The 13691-nt window shown below is 38.9% G+C and overlaps 1 protein-coding gene across 1 annotated transcript in view; it reads right to left on the reverse strand.

Moving 5' to 3' along the window:
- Nucleotides 1-12820, reverse strand: part of SH2D4B (SH2 domain containing 4B) — a 66417-nt gene extending 53597 nt beyond the window's left edge. The window contains exon 1 of the mRNA XM_074544711.1: nucleotides 8333-12820. Within this exon, the coding sequence (XP_074400812.1) occupies nucleotides 8333-8516 (184 nt within the window). The 5' untranslated portion in view covers nucleotides 8517-12820. The remainder of the gene's footprint in view (nucleotides 1-8332) is intronic.
- Nucleotides 12821-13691: the final 871 nt, after the last annotated feature.

Below are 13691 nucleotides of genomic sequence, written 5' to 3' on the forward strand. Positions count from 1 at the left end.
AGTTTTATGGGATTTGGCCTCCTTTTTAACATCACCAAATAAAATGGCTTTGGAAATAATGGTAATTAGAACAAATGCAATACTGCTGGAGTCAGCTTCCTTTCTCCAGGCTTGGTCACCATTGCTTTAACAGTTAGAGAATCCCCAGCAGTCTCCATTTGTGATCCATCCCCAGTGTTTACACAGGAGCTATTCCAAGGGGCTAGAGGCCTGATTTGGTGTCAGGATTCCCAGCTGTGCCATCACCCAGTCTGCTGGCTTAGTCCAGCAAAATGACAGAGAGCACCAAGCACCCTCCTCCCTTTCTGTGGTAGGAAACACCACAGGGCATAAATTCAGAAAATTTTGTCATCACTGATTTATAATCTTAGAACCACGGAACAGCATTCAAATTCTGAATGATGTACTAAAGAATCTGCTATTTCCATGAACAGCTTTGTTTCTCTGGGCTTCCCACCATAATTTTCCTGCTTGGAAGCTACAAATCTCTGCAATAGCAATTGACTGTCCTTCTTCACCCACTGGGAAGCTTTGCAGTCACACAAGTGTCTTTTGACTCTCTACAGAAAACATCTCTATTCTTTTCTCTCTCTGGGCTAGAAAAAAACTCCTGAAATTCATTAGGCATTTGAAACAGGCTGCATGTGGATTAAAAGCTGATGAGCCTGATCTGCTTTTGCCATGGAAAGCTAAACCATAGCTCGTGGAGTTTGCTGTGTTTGTAGGGTTGTGGTTTTTGGTTCTTCTGCAATTCAAATATCGGGTATACTCTGGTCTAAGCACAATGTCCCTTACTTGAGATTTCTTGGCTTTCCAAGCAAATTATTTTTTATGGTTTCTTTAAAGTAGAGGCATGAATTTTGCTAGTCTGCAGGGTAGATGAGTTTCCATTCAGAGTTTCATTTAGCTAGAGGACATGTGTTAGAAGCTCATTGATTAGGATGAAAATGAGGATGTGAGCTTTAGGCTGTTCTCAATTCCTTGAGCTTAGCCAACATAAGTATTGAATTATCTTTTTTTTTTTTTACAAACACACAAACAGAATTAGACTTCTTGCTAAGGAGAAAACCTAGGAAATTACTGTGAATGTTTTTGAGAGACTATTCAAAGGACAGAATGCACTTCTCAAAACAATAACTGCTGTAAATCCATTAAAATATACAGAGAAGAATTAGATGGTAATGAGGAAAGTAACAAAAACAACATCATCCCACAATAAACTGAAGATCTACAATTAATTTGTGCTCTGCCTCTGCTAATTCTATGCTAGAGAGCATAGAATCCCTCTCTTCCCAAAACACGTTCAAAAAACCCCTTCATTTCAATTCTTAGAAGAATGGGGGGAAATTCTGCCCCTGACATTTCAATTTACACACCTTTGAATTTCAATACTGTGTTATGTGCCTTTCCATTGAGGGGAGGATTTGCAAAGGCAGAAAGAAATTCAGCTGATTACATTAATATATCAATGAGGGTTGCAGGATTTCAGCATTGCTGAAAAATCAGCCTTTTATGGCTCTCCAGCTGCTTCCTGATCATATAACAAACTCAATCTTCTGTTTATGGAATTACAGCCTGTTACCATGGAAATAATTATGCTGCAATAAACCCCTGCAGCATCAAATAAAGGAAGAGTGACTGAAGAGAGCAAATATTAAGGGAGGAAGCAGTTACTCACACAGGACTCTGGTAATTAACAAATGTAGCAGGGATAACTGTACACAACACTCAAAGGTAAGTGGGTTTGCATGAGGACATGGTATGTATATATCTAACACACACATACAGGGGTTTGCATGTTAGAAACCAAAAAGAAGAAAAAAGAAACATAGAAATAAAATACCATTTAAGCTGCATCTGCCCAGTGTGTTCCAAACAATTTTGCGGCTCCCTGGCCAAGGCACGCTGTTATATGTAACAATTTTGTAATTGGCCCAATTTCAACCAGGAGATAACATTCAATACTCTTTCTTAAAGACATTTTTCTAACTCCTTGCACAACTAGAGGCAGCCCCTTGTCTGTACATTTTAATGTCTGACCCTCTCACTGTAAACAGCATAAAAATATAGATAAGCATCAGAGGAAATTTAAAGGTTTTAAAATCATTCCCATCAGTATTGCTCATTTGAGATATTTTTCTTCATTAAAAAATTTCAAGAACATAGCACCATATTTTCTGATTCTTCATCCAAACTGAATCTTGTAAAGTGTAAGCTCCATATAGAAGGCTTGGTTTCTCTCAGAGACCTATCACAAAGCTTCCAGGTTTTTCCTTTGGGAATAAAATAAAACTAAGTCTGCATGGCAGCTTCAGGGTCTGTTGGAGACTCAAAGCAGGAGGATAAGGGTTCTGTGTCACAGAATGAAGAGGGAGCTATGGATCATTTTCTCTACCAGTCTCTCCTGATTAATGCAGCGTGCAGGTTTGCACTCACTCCTTTTGTCAGGCACACAGGACCAGGGAAGCAGGGAGAACTTTACCCTACAGTGAGGCTTTTTAGCACCACAGCAAACAAGTGGATTCAAAGGTTATTGAACTGCCATCAATGTCTGGCTAAATCCACTGCTGACTTGAACACATTGAGTTTTCCTGTACTTTCCAAATCCTGCTCTCAAAACCTGGTTCCTTTGTCCTTGAATGTTTTAGTCATTTATGTAAAAAAATGGCAAAATCAGCAAGAAAATATTGAATTAGCTTGGGCAAATCCTATTCTCCCCTTGGCCACAGTTCTGCCCTCTTTCCATATCAAGTATTCATGAGTTTGCAGACAGCCACAACCTCATATCATTACTGAGGCACAGTATGTGAGAGAAAGTCCATCACTGCTGTGTCAGACAGGCAGAGGAACACGACACTGCAGAGAAACCCAGCCCTGCCCTCCGTGCCAGAGGCTCACTAACTCAGCAGCCTCTCTCAGAGAATGCCTGATGCCAGATGTCTCAGAGAACAGGAGCACAGAGGATTGCATGTCTGCAGGAGAAGGCCCCAGGTAGGCAGCAATATTCTGCTGTCACTTTTCTTCAAAACAGAGAAATCAGCTGCAGGACAAGGGAGAAAATGGAAAAGCACAGACTTATTGCAGATCATAGGAGGCGAGAGAAATCCCTCTGGATTTGTTCCATCTGGTGTATACCTAGGTCATCCTGCAGCTGGAGGTCTCTTGATAGCCCCAGGTTCAGAGAACTGAGTTCAGAAGCTGCTTTCTAACCCTACCTCAGCACTCAGCCACACCAGGCACAGGCCCTGAGCTGCTCGGTTCTGGTCCAAGGTACAGAGCATAACAAAGCTGCAGCACATCTCAAGCTGCTCTACATTGTGTGTTACATTAAAACTTGTCTAATGACTTCAAATTAGGTGGCTCAGTACCCTAACAAAAATTGTTTTCATGTTCTTGCTCCTGTTCTCTTTTTACTTTTCCATCTATATCTGAATTGGAAACAAAGGACAGGACTGTTCAGAGTTCAAGATCACATAATGCCAGAAATTTCAGAAGTACTGAGTTCTGACGTCCCTGGTTAGATCCATATCCAGTGATACAGAGAAAGACACGCTGAACACTGACAGGAGCTTGTCTCCATGGGAGATAAAATCTTAGCTAAGTATTTCCAGGGTCTGAAGAGGCCTGAGCATAAATAAGGAATATATTTCCAAGTTCAAAGTCAGAAAAATGTCACTGCATATCCACCCACTGAAACACATGCTCACTCACTGGCCTTCCTCTGACACTGATGTATTCTCCAGCCATCCACTTGGTATATTTGAGATACTTGCTTCCAAACAGCATCATCTATTCTCTAATGACCTTTCTAACACAAATGTCATTTAGATAGATAAATTATTTTCTAGCCATGCTGTGATAAGCTTACCCTATTTTCTCACAGCTTCTCTTGTTAAGGACAGGTAAATAAGAGCATTTACAAATAGCTCCCATCTGAGCACCACCAGCTGCAGTTCACAATGAATAAATGGCAGAAATAACAGCAGCAGACCAGCATTGTCTCCCCTCCCACATGACTGCCCTTCAGCTACCTAATGCTCAATAGTTTTTGAGATCTCATTTTGGGAATGCTGGCAGCTCTGGATACTGCATCAGTGTCAAAACCAAAATTGGCAGGGCCCTCTGCTTCCTCCCAGCTCAGCTGTAGTGGCTAAAGAGCTCCTGCCTAATCACACAAATATGTTTTTGTGCAAATTGCAAAGCTGCCTGTCACTCAAATCTCAGAGAATCCCAAAGGATCTTGAAATTTTGAGGAGACTTCTCTCAGTGATTTTAGCACAGTAGGAACAAGCAAACTGTTTAATTACAATGAAGATATGTTCCTGAAATATCTGCCCAAGAGCAATTTGTAAGTGAATTGAAGGTGGACCTCCAAGAATTCAGCTCACTTGTGATGCTATTCCAGCACCAGCCAGCAGTCATTATTGAATGAAAGCTACAAAATATTTCCTTTACATTGAATAAGCTCCCTAAATGCTTTGGTAGGACACATATAATGCCCAAATTCTACTAATAATTTTAGGCTAGGTACAAATAGCAAAAAAAAAAAAAAAAAAAAAAAAAGGAACAATTTATTCCGTATAGGAATAAATATAAAGGAAATACTTCATTCTGAAGTGATTTTTATACATTGCTTCCCTTTAGACATCAATCTGTGTTTTTAATTGGCAAAGAAATTAAAACCATTGGATAATCTGAACACATTTCATTCACCCTCAAAATGAAATATTTCCTTCAACACTGACTCATCTGATACTAATTTCAATTTTAACCTTTCCTCAAGACACAAGGAACCAAACAATCCAAATAAAGAAGCAGGCACCATTTAGCATTACATTTTGCAGGTGACTAATATTTTTTTTAGAAATTAGGAATAAGGCTACACAGATGGGTGCACTATTTGGATTGCTAAACACTCTCAACAACTTGCATCTTTTTTCATGGTTTGGACTTGTTTTCTAAACAGCAAATTTCATGGTACTGTATAGGACATTTATGGACAACTTGCATTCAGTGGCACTGCTTTAAAAAAAATGCAGATTTGGGGCCTTTGGTAGTTAGTTTCCAAACAATTAAAAAATGATCATGTTAATGAGCATTCCCTAAGTCTGAGGATGATTTTAAGTCTAGACTTTCTGGCCTGCAAATGCCAATCCTTTTGTCCCCAGCTCTGCACTTGCAGTTTCCATAGGACAGCACACTTAAAACACAAGAACATTTCATCCTTAAGTCACCATAGTAAATCAAACTTGAACTCACAATCACTGCTTTGTTTTGAAAAATCCAATCCTTTTGCTGTGCTGCTGAGTGTACACATCCTACGGTAGCTAAGCTCTTGAATCCATGGGGAATTGCAGCAGCTGGGGTTTAGAACTCTAGATCAAGCAGAAGGCACTTTTCAGAGCATTTTAATTGAAGAAGTGTCCATTAGCAGCTTTTGTTCAATCTTATCATATCCATCCAAGAGATGAGAAGAAAAGTTTTCTTATGTGGCTATTCAAACTTTGAGGAACGCAGAAGGATTTGAAAGGCAGTGCTATAAAGATAATTCCACTTAAATTAGAATAAAATTATTTTATACAAATGCTATGTTGTATTCACAAACAACTTCCACGTTTTCAGAAACTCAGCACAACATTAGCAATATTGAAGTCTCATATCTATTTTACTCTTTCAGGCTACAAAAATATCTATAAACTCAGAGTAACCCCTGGTCTAAAAAAGGTAGCATGGACATAAAACTTGTCATGCAGCAGAGTCAAAACCAAACCCACAGGTGAAAACCCTCAGATCCCTCAGTTTCAAGGGAATAAAGAACATGTAATTGGGGTAGCTTTGCATTTTTTGGCAGACACTAATTTAAAACAGGACCAAAAACACTCTACATTCTACACTATGTAGCAGGGGAAGAAGGTCTGGAAATTCACTTATATATTAAGGGCAACTTAAAATTAAGCAGCTTCAAGGTCCAAAAAATTATGATGTCAATTGTCTTCTACGAAAAAAATATTTTAAGATTAAAAAATATTATTGTCATCTACTCTACTTGAGTCTATGGGCAAGACTATTGCACAGTAATTACTATTTTATATCCATAATTTGCAGGTGGCTTTTTTATTTTTTTTGTTTTAAGCCAGAAACCATCTTCACTGAGAGACCATTTAACATCACATTGTGGAACTATGCAGTAGAAATCAATTACAAGTATCTGTACAGTTAATGATCAGCACATCTGAAAGAAGTTATATTTTCCAACTCTGGTGCCCATCAGTTCATGAAAGTAAAAATATATTTCCAGCAGAACCAGATGCCTGACTTGCAAATCTGATTCCAATAGTTCTTCACTACAGTTCTGAAGAAAGTAGAAATTCCCTAACAGTGGGCAAAAGTCAAACCTAAGCAATACCTTTAATTGGCAATTTAAGAAGGTAAAATGGAAATGGGTTTTTGTGAAATTTAACTCAATGTGCATTTGTGACTACCTTTGTCAGAGCAAATATAATCTATAGGGTACTCTGCTGCTCTCCTTTCTCCTATTACTTACAAATCAGAAAATTACTTACCCAGAAAATGGTCTCCTGTAGGAGGAAGCTGAACAGGTTTAATGTATAATTTATATATGGAAATGTAGGTGTCAACACTGTGACAATTCATCAGATAAATATTTTTGCAGTTAGAGTTTTCTGTATCTGTCTCCCTCAAAGAATGAGCATGATACAGATTATATCAATGATATGATGTTGTTTTGGTATGTGGAGCTGAACTGCATTTTTAATTTTTTTCTCAGCTACAAATCAATCAAAATGAACAAGGCTTTTGTGCTGTATGAGAGAAGCTGTTCTGATGCCATCCCTCTCAAGAGGGCCATTCACAGTGAGAGCACTAACATGAAAAAAATAAATATTTAACAGAATGACGTTTTCCAACATTCACCTTGCCATCTCTGAGGGGTCATTTTCAACTCTTCTATGGCTGACTAGGGTCTTCTGGTCATTCCCCCCTCGTTTTTAAGGCTACTGTTTTAGCTTAGTCCAGTCATTCCATGCAGGTCTGTGCTTCAAGTGAGTCTTGGAAAATAGTTTTAATTTGAAGCACTTTTCTAATAATAGTCTTTGAATTGATAACTATCTAAGGGGCACTTTGTGAGGTTCAGAAGCTCTAGATATTTCAAGTCTGACAACTGAATCCAACAATATCTCTGTATTGAGGTGTTTCTACCATGGCTATGTTCAAATAAGCAACATTTGAAATGGGATTGCAGTCCCATAACCATTACAGAGTTTTCTCAAAATCAGCTACCAAAAGTTAATAGAAACTTTGAATATTCAAGCTTTAATAGATTTAAAGATGTGATAAGATCTTTGGCAGGGAAATGGGTGGTTTACATATCCCTGTGACATCTCCTTGTTGAGTGAGGAATCACTGTAGTTACATTTCCAAGATGAAATGTTTTCTATTTTACACCAGCCTATCAGCTTCATCCTATGGATGGGGGAAAGATCTGGAAAGGCACTAACTCAGAAAAAAGAGCAAGGAATTAAGTATTTCTGTTTACTTGAAACCACTTGGACCCAAGGCCAGTCAATAGGAAAAGACATTTGGAGAAGTTATTTTCTGATGTTTCTTCCACCATTGTCCTATTCACTTTTCAAGTCAACACACATTCAGCATTCATAGCAGCCTCTGGGAGGAGCTCCATGTTTTAACTATATATTGTATGCAAACACATTTCTGGTTCCTTCTCTTTGGTTTTGGTTGTTGGCTTGCCACACTATTGTCCTATTCCCTAAACAATCTCTTGGAGACTATTTACTAATACAGTTGGAAATTTAGTCTCATATAGTATGGCTCTTTTGGTATTACATTTATTCACAAAGAGCCCTTCATAACAAGCTCAAATTCAAAATTGTTTGCTACTACAGCCTGATGGAAATATTTAATGCTAAGTCAAGAAACTGCAACAGCACAGGCTTTTTCCTGACCTAGAATGAGGATGTCAGGTGATTAAAAAAAAAAGCCTTAGGAGTAGAGGAGGAGAAACTTGGTCATGATACATCAGTTACCACCGAACATCAGCAGCAACTCCTGACTGAAACAGGCACTTCAAAACAATTCCCCTTACTCCATCACAAAGATACTCCCAAAACAAAGGAGCAGCCTGGAGATACAAGGAGCAGGAACATGTTGCTTTTGCAGTACCAGACTGTCATTTTGCCCATGGGGACAGCTGGCACTCATCCTTGCAATCTCTTCCAGATGCCTGCTGCACCACAGCCAGCTGCAAGCCCACCATCCCCAGCTGTGAAGCAGAGAAGGAGGTCAGAAATCTTACTCTGGTTGCGCCTTGCTGTCTTTCTCAGCACAGCCTCCTCCATTCGGGCTTTTTCTTCCCTTTCCCTCCAGCGCCTCAGCTGCTCTTCTCTCATCTTGTAGAATAAGATCTGCTTCTGCTCTTCGTTCAGCTCTGCCAGGAGCTCAGGGTCAATATACATGTCACGCAAAATTTGCTGCAGCATGATGACTCCAAAAAAATGAAAATAAAAAAGATAAGGAAAAACAAAAGAGAGAGAAACCTGCTTCCAATTATACCCAGTACAGTGACAAAAGCCCACTGATGGCACTCCAGAAGGCAAACTGCAGCAAAGGAGCTCTCCCACACCTGTCTGCCCAGGAGAGGTTTGATTCCTGCTCTGGCTCTTTTTGTGCAGGCATATTCTGCTCCTTGTCTTGACAGGGACAAAGTTCTTTTCTTATCTCATCCTCCAAATGTAGGGACAGGTGTCAAGTGAATGTAAGAAAAATGAACAGAAAAGGCTAGGGAAAAAACATAAAATGAAAAGGCTGGGAAAAAAGAGTAAAAGGCACTTGAGTGCTCCTGACTGCAAGCCAGTAAAAATAAGGGATTCTTGATTGAACCCAGCAGCTTTGCTCCCTTGAGCAGAAGGAAATTCAACATAGAGAGTCTCAGAGTTTCAGGTCAAGCAGTTCCCTTCAGCAGCAATACACTCCCAAGGGCATGAGCGTTGCCCAGGGGTTTAAAGTGATGTCATGGTTAAAGGTATCACCTACACCAACAATATCCATGTCACTTTGGGAACTGATCTCCCCTGATAAGAGAGGAGTTTGCATATTATTTCTCAGTCTAGCCTGTTAACTAGTCTCAACAGAGTAAAACATGTTAGAGGTCATAGTTACCTGGTGTTGACAAATACTGTCATGCAGTAAATTGACTAAAATGCTTCTAAAATTAAAGCAGATGTTACAAAAGCCACAAGAATCTTTTTATCACTTTATAAATAAATCAATATGAATTAAAACAAGACCAAGTTCTCAGCAATTCATGCAGGCTGTGCAAGCCCTGATGTTAATTCATTTTCCACTAAGTTACAATGCTGCTGTTCCAGGAGATTATAGCTCTTCACTATGTAGCAGTTTTATCAAAAACAGCAAAAATAATATTTCAGCACTAGGGCCAACAGCCACTTGATTATGTAAAAAACCCAAATCAAACCAAAGCCAACACACTAAAAAGCAAACCCTCTGGATTCAGGAGCCTGTTTCCACTGGGCAGGGGCTCAGCTCCTCTGGGGAGGGAGGGCACACTGTGGGAGGGGGCTGCTTTGTGAGACAAACCAAAGTGTGGCCACTAAAAGGCACAACAAAACACAGGCTGAGCCACATCCCACTGCTTGATTTTTAGACAAGAAGGAAGAGAAAGAGCAGGTCTATGTTTTCTCACGAGAAACTTGCTTTATAGATAAGGAGCTATCAATGTCCTGCATGACTTCCAAGACCTCATATTCGAAAACATCTTGCTAATGCACCTATATGTCCTTCTTATGAGGAATGTAAAATACTATTGCCCTAATTTAGATGGAAAAGTCAAACTGATAGAAACCAAAATTCTGATGAAGACATTTTATCACCTGGAAAAACAATGCCAAATATGCTGGAATGAGGCTTTCAGCTGAAACAGGATTTCAGAATCCATCAAGTATGGATTGTAAGGAGTGTAGTCCACATGCTACTCTGAAATTCAGGATTGGTCCTATGGACAGATTTTGTCTCCTAAAACAAAATTCTTTTATTATTACTATTGTTTTTTAAGAAATTCAGCTTGGAAAGAAAAAAACCTAGAGTAAGAAAGATTTTGTTGTGCTTCTCTATTTTACTTAGTCAGGTATAGAAAGGGGAGACCCTGAGGGGGTTAGCTTTTGTTTCTTTGCTTCTATTCAATTATATTAGAGCTGTGCCTCCACATTTTGGCACTAATTGAAAAAGACTCGCCTTTGCACAGGCTTCAGGGCAAGCAGTTTCACTGTTTTACTCATTTGTCATCATTCTTTATTTTATTTTGCTTGACTTCACAGATCAGAAATTAAATCCTGATCAGAAGCTATCATGGTGCAGAGAACAAACTCTTCATCATGGATTATGTGTATCTGAGCATGACAAGTAGCACCATCTCTGAACAGCATTCAGCTGCAGAAGCAGCTCAGGATGGAGATACAAGACAGAATGCAAACAAATATTCAAGCCATGTTCAATGTTGAACATTGTAATGTTGAATGAGCAACCACACAAGAAAAACAGCAAGAGCAAATAGACGAAATAACACTTCATGAGCAACCTATTGCCTGAAGATTATTCAACAAAAATATTTGAAGATGGTAACCAAATGATCAAGTAGAAATCATCTGTGTGAGATTTTTTTTTTTTAACAAAGTAAAAACTCACACGTGGAAGAGTTATCATCTAATCACAGCAGCAAACCTGATCAACTTCCTTGTCCTAGATTCTCTTTGGGTTGCAGCAATCCCAAAATAAAAAACTGGAAATATAAAGGAGAAGAAAGATAAAAAAACATGCCACCTGATGTAAGCCAACATCCAACAGAAGTAGAAACAAACATCATAACTTTTGCCACTAATTTTTAACCTATTAGACACTGATTCTCATTGCAGTTCGTGTTTCCACAAATATTCCAAATACATAGATGGAATTATCACAAAGAAATTATCATGATCTCTCCTGACTGCTCAGAAAATTAAGCAAATCTATGAAATCCAAAATAACCTTGAGGAAACAACAAATCTACTGTAACTCTTTCTATTTATAGGATTAGCTCGTATTTTGCAAAGTGATGATCTTTGCATCTCCAACCCATGTAGAGTCAGAAAACTCAGGGATAGGAAACAACTCAGGCAAAACAAAAAATAAACATTTTATTGCAAAATAATTATTCTCTCTCCCATTCCTTTCCCAGGCCAAATTAATATATATATAAATTAATGACTGAGGAGAGCAGGGAAATTTGTATTAAGGATGCCTGCTTCCTGATTTTTGGCCATCCATCATCTTTCCACCCTTCTGAGAAGTATTTTGAATAGTTTAGGAGGACAATGAACTCTCCATTGCTTTTCCACCTTGGTTACCCCTAGTTCCCTGGCCCAAGCTAAGCTAAAATCATTACAGAGACATTACAACTCAACAGCCTAAGCACAAAATAAAAGTGGCTATTAATGGAATTCTTTGTTGGCAGTTATTACCTTACAATAATTGCCACAAAACTTGATGCTCTAATTAGTAGCAGTCTCTGCAAGAAGCCCAGAGGTGTTTAAAATTTAAGCTTGGAGTTTCCTTTAATCTTAAATGGCATCTTCTGGAACTAGACACACTCTGCCCCACCTCTGGAGTAGCATCTTTCTGGCTAAGCACTCCTCAGTGCTGACACTAGAATCATCTGTTGGGGGAAGGGGAGGGAGGGAGAGGAAAAGGTACAGAAAAACATTTTCATTTCATTTTTTAAGAGGAAGTCTTATTGACTAAGGGCTGCAAATCTCTTCATCCATTTTCCTCTGAGCATGTGCACCTTCCATTCCCTGAACTGAACAGCTCACTGGCAATGCTGATTATTGCTGAGCCAGGAGAGCAGCATTTGTGTTTTATGACACAGCCATATAATCTAGTCATGTAATTTACATAAAAATATTGTGCTATAACCTACACATTACAAAGGAAGAGAGGGCTGTAATGCATCTCTCTCCTTAAAGATTTATGTCATTAAGAAAATATTAATTTAAAAAATATTTTCTTAATATGATTAAGAAAAAAACCCAGTAAAGAAAAAAATGTGGCAGTCATGTTTTCCAGACTCTGAACTTCATGGTCTTAATCAATTTTTTGTTGTTTGTGTCTTAATATTTTTCATTTTTTAAGAGGAAGGAGCATACAGTATCCTAATTTTTCAAGTCCTGCTGTGTCAGCATCAGAAGAAGAACAGTAGAATCTGGAACAGAATGGTGCAGGAGGGAGCTGACCATGCAAAGAGGAAAGGTAAAATTAACATTTGGTTGAGGTCTCCAAAACCCTACAAATCTGTCACTGCAAAAGCAAATGTGCTTTGGCATTCCCCACGAACTAGCCTTATGTCTGATTTGAAGTTGCTGTTAATTAAAAGCTAGAAAAAACCAAAAACCAATTGAGAGCCATCCCTTCCCCACCTCCTCTATCACAGATGGGCACAACAAAACCTGCCTGGTTTTCCTCCGTTTCCATAGTCAAGTCTGTGGCTCCCTCTAAGGGCTGAAATGAGTTTCTCAGCAGCACAATCTGCAGCTGGGTCAGAATGATTGCTTTCCTGAAGCTGCTATTCCATCGCAAAGCACCACATAAAGCAAAGATGAGGGTAAGTTTTTCCAGACCTTCCTTTTCAATAGAGCTCCAGTAAATCAGGCTGCTGTATGTTTTGGAACATGGGCAGGCTTTGCATGCTCATCCTCTTCTCTGTACTCATTCAAGATTGCTGTTTCTGCAAGGCACTGTGTTAACAACAAAGAAAAGGAAAATTCAAAAAATTAAGATATGCATAGCAAAATAAGAATTAAATAGATAGATTAAAACCTCATCTTAACGAAATTAAATGCAGCAAGAGCGCTACAAACCAATCCGTGAGAAAACACATCTTATACTGTCAGTCTTACAGCTGCAAGTGAAACAATGATAACAGGGGATTTTAATAGTGCAATGAAGATTTACAGTGGCAGGAGTCTCATCAGACAGATGGGTTTTGCTTGGTTTTATTTTAATTCAAATCTGTTATTCCTCAGTCTCACACAGAAATCAGACAATCACAGTTATAGAGAGCACTGACAGTAGGGAAAGCAAAGGGATGGGCACTAACCCAGGCAAAGCAGTATTTGCAGTCCAGGGCTGCAGAGAGCAGAGCCATCTGTCATTACTCCAGTCTCCCAAGGTTAGTTTTGTACTCTACAACACCACCTGCCCTTCAGAAGAAGTCCCATCAGTGATTTTTTTTGCCTGGCACTGTGGCAATCCTACCCAGCAAGATTACTTTAGGGCTATCCCTTTGTGTTCTGTGCCACAGCTGTCACACACACAATTACACTGGAGCCTGTGATGCCTTCAAGGTTCAGCACAATTTATTAGAGATTTGAGAACCTGAGTGGAAAAGACAGCCCTTTTGATTTCTCTGCAATTTTATAAGAGATATTCCAAACTCTGACCTGCATTACAAAGGTCTGACAAGTATGTAGAACAATATGTACTTAATGTTTCTTGCTACTAATACACTAACAACAGCAAGACACAACAAATAGCTGGCAAGTCCCATCATAATTTTTCAAATGGAGAATAAAGCATCCACTATTAAAATAATTCAGAATGATAGT

Source organism: Zonotrichia albicollis, chromosome 7, assembly GCF_047830755.1.
Source record: "Zonotrichia albicollis isolate bZonAlb1 chromosome 7, bZonAlb1.hap1, whole genome shotgun sequence".
Taxonomy (NCBI): domain Eukaryota; kingdom Metazoa; phylum Chordata; class Aves; order Passeriformes; family Passerellidae; genus Zonotrichia; species Zonotrichia albicollis.